This window comes from Chiroxiphia lanceolata, unplaced genomic scaffold (genome assembly GCF_009829145.1).
Source record: "Chiroxiphia lanceolata isolate bChiLan1 unplaced genomic scaffold, bChiLan1.pri scaffold_73_arrow_ctg1, whole genome shotgun sequence".
NCBI lineage: Eukaryota > Metazoa > Chordata > Aves > Passeriformes > Pipridae > Chiroxiphia > Chiroxiphia lanceolata.
Genome location: NW_022476534.1, coordinates 63,432 through 69,728, shown reverse-complemented (window position 1 = coordinate 69,728; position 6,297 = coordinate 63,432). Strand labels below are relative to the sequence as shown.

At 65.2% G+C, this 6,297-nt stretch overlaps 2 protein-coding genes across 2 annotated transcripts; one reads left to right on the top strand and one right to left on the bottom strand.

The window, feature by feature from the left end:
• Positions 1–1,306, top strand: APOC2 (apolipoprotein C2). The gene is made up of 4 exons (XM_032677637.1): positions 1–56; positions 251–325; positions 880–1,024; positions 1,114–1,306. The coding sequence occupies exons 1-4, from the start codon at positions 8–10 to the stop codon at positions 1,202–1,204; spliced, it is 360 nt and encodes a 119-aa protein (XP_032533528.1). The 5' UTR covers positions 1–7; the 3' UTR covers positions 1,205–1,306.
• A 1,354-nt stretch (positions 1,307–2,660) lies between these two features.
• Positions 2,661–6,179, bottom strand: TMEM147 (transmembrane protein 147). The gene is made up of 6 exons (XM_032677636.1): positions 5,944–6,179; positions 5,628–5,697; positions 4,481–4,546; positions 3,744–3,880; positions 3,244–3,328; positions 2,661–2,903 (listed from the first exon to the last, which is right to left on the bottom strand). Exons 1-6 carry the CDS (start codon positions 6,018–6,020, stop codon positions 2,661–2,663), a joined length of 678 nt encoding a protein of 225 aa, XP_032533527.1. The 5' UTR covers positions 6,021–6,179.
• Positions 6,180–6,297: the final 118 nt, after the last annotated feature.

The window sequence follows — 6,297 nt, the reverse complement described above, 5'->3', positions numbered from 1 at the left end:
CCGATAAATGGGGGTCTCCGCGGGGGGAGGGACACGGAGCGGCCCCACCACCACCGGTGGGTTTTGGGGGGGATCCCGGGGGTGGGGGGGAACCCCAAAATCCTTGGGAAGGGCGAGTTGGAGGTTGGGAAACTGGGAGGAAGGGGTTGGGGAGCTCTTGGGTGGCTAATCTGGAGGGAAGGGGGGGTAGGGGGGCGGGATTCTTGGGGGGGTGTGTTTGGGGGCCCTCCCTCAGTTTGGGGGTCCCCAGGACACAGCATGGCCCGGGCCCCCCCCGGGCTGATGGCGGCGTCACTCCTGCTGCTGCTGCTGCTGCTGTGCTCAGGTGAGACCCCCCATTTTGGGGGAGACCCCTCCCCTCTGGGACACCCTGACCAGCCCCCAAGCACCCCAATTTCCCTCCCGGGCACCCCAAACCCCTTCCCTCCCAGCACCCCACATCCTGCCCCTCCCTGAGCCCCCCAACACCCTCTCTGGAATACTCTGACCACCCCCACATCCTGACTCTCCTGCCAAGTACCCCAAATCCCTTCCCAGGACACCCCAAACCCCCCCTCCAAGCACCCCAAATGCCCCCCCAAGCTCCCAACCCACCCCCTCCAATCCCCCCAGCACCTCAACACCCTGCAGCACCCTGATCACCCCCGAGGGAACACAAGCACGCCTGCACTGCACCCCAAACCCCCCCGTCGGGACCCCAACCCAGCTCCAACTCCCCAGAACTGCCCCAATCCTCCCATCAACCCCCAGCTCTGCACCTCTACCCCCCCAGGCCTCCCCAGCCCCTCCATCCCACACCCCAAACCCCCCAGCCCATCTCACCCCCCCATCACCCCCCAAGCCCCCCCAAGCCCCCCGTCTCACCCCGTCCCCCCACAGCCACCACCGCTGCCCCCCCCACGCCGCCCCCCTCGCACCCCCCGGGCCCCCTGACCCATCTCCGAGGGTATCTGGGCCAGGTGGGCTCGGCGGCCGAGAACCTCCTGGAGCGCCTCAGCCTCCCCGCGGCCCAGCAGCGGATCCGGTAAGGAACCCCCCCTCCAAAAAAGCCCCAAACCCCCTCCCCGGGGACACCCCAAAAGCCCCAGTGTCTACCCCCCTGTGCACCCGCAGGGTCGCGTACGAACAGGGCTCAGCGGCCGTGGTCACCTACACCGGGATCCTCACGGACCAGCTCTACCACTGGTGGCAGGGGGACCACTGACCCCCCCAAAATTGGGGGGTGTGGGGGGGACACCCCCCCATGTGTGTGTGTCCCCCCGGCGTGTGTCCCCTCCTCAATAAAGGCACCAGCTCTGGGGGTCTCGGGGGTCTTCATGGGGTGTCTGTGGGGGGCTTTGGAAGGCTCTGGGGGGCCATCGGAGGGGCCTGGGGGGCTCTGGGGGGCCTTTGGGGTCCCTATAGTGGCTCTGAGGGGGCAGCGGGGACTTTAGGGGAGCTCGGGGGGGGCTTGGAGTGTCTGTGGATATCAGATCTCGGGGTCTCTGAGGTACCCCAAATCCCACTGCTTTATTCCAAAATCCTGCTGGCTTACCCTAAAATCCCGGGTTTACGGCAAATCCTGCTGCTTTACTCCAGAGTCCTGCTGGTTTGCCTCAAATTCCACTGTTTTGCCCCAAATCCCAGTTTTACTCTCCTTTTCCATTACTTTAAGGATTAAATTGAGGCAAAAATGCCTCTTGGATAGCGTTTTAAGGCTATAAATCAAAGGGACCCTGAGACGAAAGGGGTAAGAAACATGAGGGGGGAAAAGGGCGGGAAACGTGAGGGGGAAAAGGGCGGGAAACGTGAGGGGGGAAAAGGGTGGGAAACGTGAGGGGGGAAAAGGGCGGGAAACGTGAGGGGGGAAAAGGGCGGGAAATGTGAGGGGGGAAAAGGGCGGGAAACGTGAGGGGGGAAAGGGAGAGAAATGTGAGGGGGGAAAGGGCGGGAGAAGTGAGGGGGAAAAGGGAGAGAAATGTGAGGGGGAAAGGGAGAGAAATGTGAGGGGGAAAGGGAGAGAAATGGGAGTGGAAAAGGGAGAGAAATGTGAGGGGGAAAGGGAGAGATGTGAGGGGGAAAGGGCGAGAAATGTGAGGGGGGAAAGGGAGAGAAATGTGAGGGGGAAAAGGGCAAGAAATGTGAGGGGGAAAGGGCAAGAAATGTGAGGGGGAAAGGGCAAGAAATGTGAGGGGGGAAAGGGAGAGAAACGTGAGGGGAAAAGGGCGAGAAACGTGAGGGGAAAAGGGCGAGAAATGTGAGGGGAAAAGGGCGAGAAATGTGAGGGGAAAAGGGCGAGAAATGTGAGGGGAAAAGGGCGAGAAATGTGAGGGGAAAATGGTGGGAAATGTGAGGGGAAAAGGGCGAGAAATGTGAGGGGAAAAGGGCGAGAAATGTGAGGGGAAAAGGGCGAGAAATGTGAGGGGAAAAGGGAGAGAAATGTGAGGGGAAAAGGGTGGGAGATGTGAGGGGGGAAAGGGCGAGAGATGTGAGGGGAAAAGGGTGGGAGATGTAAGGGAAAAAGGGCAGGAGATGTGAGGGGACCTGGGACCTCCTCACATACATACTTGTTCCTCCCCCCGCCCCACACACAATGAAGCTCCGAGGCCGCTCTGGGTGTGTCCCAGGTGGGTTTATTGGGGACAAGAGTGTCCCAGGTGGGGTTATCGGGGACAGGGGTGTCACGGCGGGGGCAGGAGGGGCACAAGCAGCCGCAGGGCCCCCAGCCCCAGCGCCGCCGCCCCCAGCGCCCGCAGCCCCAGAGCCCCCCAGGGCCCCAGGCCCAGCGCCTGCCCGGCCCAGCCCGCCAGCAGCCCCTCGTAGGCGGCGCCCACCAGGAGCCCCCCCAGCGGCAGCCGCAGGTGAGGGGGCAGGTCCTGGCGCCCCGAGGCCCAGAGCAGCGCCGCCGCCGCCACGTGACGCACCTGGGGACAGGTGAGAGGTGTGAGAGAGACGGGGGGGCCAGGGAGGGACCAGTGCCCCCCAGTGACCGACCAGTGCCCACCAGTGCCTCCCAGTGACCAAGCAGTGCCCACCAGTGCCCCACCAGTGTCTCCCAGTGACCAAGCAGTGCCCACCAGTGCCCACCAGTGCCTCCCAGTGACCAAGCAGTGCTGCCCAGTGACTTCTGGTGACCACCCAGTAACCTCCAGTGACTGCCCAGTGCCCCCCAGTAACCTCCAGTGACTGCCCAGCCCCTCCCAGTGCCCCCCAGTGCTCCCAGACTGGCCACAGTGCCCCTCCCAGTCCCGTCCGGTCCCTCACCAGGCTGATATTGGAGTCCAGCCCCATCTGGAGGTGCCGCCAGTCGAACTCGACCCCCCGTGCCCCCACCCAGAGGGGGACACACCTGGGCAGGTGAGGGGGGGTCAGGGGAGGCCCAGAGAACCCCCAAAACCCTCCCATAACCTCCCACCGGGGACACACCTGGGCAGGTGAGGGAAGGTCAGGGGGAGCCCAGAGACCCCCCCGCAAACACCTCCATAGCCACTCCCCCCACCCCAGGCAGGTGAGGGGGGATCAAGGGGATCAGGGGCCCCCTCCATAGCCCCCCCCCCATGGACCCCTTACAACCCCCCCAAAGGTGCCCCAAAGCCCCTCCAGCCCCCAGAGCTCCTCCCAATGCTCCCCGCAGGACCCCTCGAACCCTCCCCACCACCCCCCAAACCCCCTCCCAGCCCCCCTGTACACCCCCAAACCCCCCCACATCCCCCCCAAACCCCCTCCCGGCCCCCGTAGCCCCCCCAGGCCCCCCCAGAGCCCACCTGGCCGTGAGCAGCTCGGCGCTGGCCCAGCCCAGGGCGGCCACGAGGATCCGCAGCTCCCCCCGGCCCCCGCCCCGGCCCAGCGCCAGCTGCAGCCCCCCCAGATCCGCCACGTCCACCGTGGCACGGAGGAACTCCTGGGGGGCACGGGAGAGAAAAGAGAGGGAAAAACGGGGGGGAAACGGGGAGGAAAAGGAGAGATTTGGGGAGAAATTTGGGGGGATGTGAGGGGGCACAACAGGGGGGTCAGGGGGTGCAGGGGATGAGGGGGAGAAGTTTAGGGGGTAAGGGGGGGGTCACCCGGGGCAGATGGAGGAGGTGCCCCCGCCCCCCGCCACCCCAAAGTCCCCCCTCCACCTCCTTGGGGCACCCCTGGGACCCCCCAAACCCTTCTCCCCAATCCTTCCCCTCCCCAGGGACACCCCCGAGTCCCCCCAAATCTCTGGGGGAGCCCCTGGGGCTCCCAAAATCCTCCCAGGACCCCCTAAAACCCCTTGAGACACCCAACACCTCCCCCAGAACTCCCAAAGGCCCCCTGGGACTCCCAAAATACTCCCGGGACACCCAAAACCCCTTGAGACCCTCCCTCCCCGGGCACCCCCAACCCCTGCAAGACCCCCAAACCCCCAGAGATTTGGAGGGGCCTGAGGGTGCCCCTGGGACCCTCCAAACACTCCCCCTCCCCCTTGCAGCCCCCCAACCCTTCCCCTCTTTTTTGGGGTCCCCCCCAAACTCACCCCCACCAGGTCGTAGCCCCCCGACGGCCCCTCCCAGGTGGGGAAGAAGGTGGCCAAGAACAACATCTGGGGAGGAGGGGGGCACAGGTGAGGGACCCCCAAAAACGCACAGGTGATCCCCCCAAGCCTCCCGGGGAGATTCAGGCGTGTGGGACCCCCAAAAACCTGCCCAGGTGACCCCAAAGCTCCCCCAGGGGAGTCCCAGGTGTGTCCAGGGGGGGTCCCAGGTATGTTTCGGGGGTCCCGGGAGGGTCCCAGGTGTGTTGGGGGGTCCCAGGTGTGTTTGGGGGGGTAACAGGGGGGTCCAGGTACATTTAGAAGGTCCGAGGGGGGGTTACAGGTGTGTTTGGAGGGTCTCAGGTGTGTTTGGGGGGCCCGGGGGGGGGGGTCCCAGCTATGTTTAGGGTGTCCCAGGTGTGTTTGGGGGGGTCCCAGGTGTGTTTGGGGGGGTCCCAGCTGTGTTTAGGGGGGTTCCAGCTGTGTTTAGGGGGTCCCAGCTGTGTTTAGGGGGTCCCAGCTGTGTTTGGGGGGGTCCCAGCTGTGTTTGGGGGGGTTCCAGGTGTGTCTAGGGGGTCCCAGCTATGTTTGGGGGGGTCCCAGCTGTGTTTAGAGGGGTCCCAGCTGTGTTTGGGGGGGTCCCAGCTGTGTTTGGGGGGTCCCAGGTGTGTTTAGGGGGTCCCAGCTGTGTTTAGGGGGTCCCAGGTGTGTCTGGGGGGGTCCCAGCTGTGTTTAGGGGGGTCCCAGCTGTGTTTAGGGGGTCCCAGGTGTGTTTGGGGGGGTCCCAGCTGTGTTTAGGGGGTCCCAGGTGTGTTTGGGGGGGTCCCAGCTGTGTTTAGGGGGGTCCCAGCTGTGTTTAGGGGGTCCCAGCTGTGTTTGGGGGGGTCCCAGCTGTGTTTAGGGGGTCCCAGCTGTGTTTAGGGGGTCCCAGCTGTGTTTGGGGGGGTCCCAGCTGTGTTTAGGGGGTCCCAGGTGTGTTTGGGGGGGTCCCAGCTGTGTTTGGGGGGGTCCCAGCTGTGTTTAGGGGGTCCCAGCTGTGTTTGGGGGGGTCCCAGCTGTGTTTAGGGGGTTCCAGGTGTGTCTGGGGGGCCCCGGGGGGGTCCCAGGTGTGTTTAGGGGAATCCCGGGGGGGTCCCAGTTGCGCCCCCACCTTTCCCAGTTGCACCAGTACGTAGGTGGCTCCGGCCTGGACGCAGCGCCAGAACGCGCTGTACTCCGACCTGGGACACCAGTAACCACCAGTAACCACCAGTACCCACCAGTAACACCCCCGACCTGCCCCGTGACACCAGTAACCACCAGTAACCACCAGTAACCACCAGCGACGCCAGTAACACCCCCCGGCCTGCCCGATGACACCCGGACCCCTCCCAAAGCCCCCCCAGACCCATTCTCAGCATCCTCCAGTGCCTCCCAGTATCCCCAGACCCCCTCCCAGTGTCCCCCCAGTGTCCCCAGTCCCTCACAGGCCGCTGCACTTGTAGGTGATGAAATAGGGGAAATAGGCGAGGGCGAAGCAGTTCCCGAAGTGGAAAAGGGTCATGGCGGGGCCGGGCGGTGCCGGGGGGGGTCCCGGGGCGGTTTCGGGGGGTTTCTTTGGGGGCGTTTTCGGCTTTGACGGGTCCCGGCGCGGCCGCGGGGCCTGACGGGAACGAGGCCAGACCCCGCCCGCTCCCGGCACAGCCAATCAGGCGTCGGTCACGCCCACCGAGGGCGGGGTCATATCTGGCGGCCACGCCCACTCCCAGTTCCCGCCAAAATCCCTCCCAGGATCCCCCCGGATCCCCCCAAAATCCCCCTCGGAGTGTTCCCACCCCCCC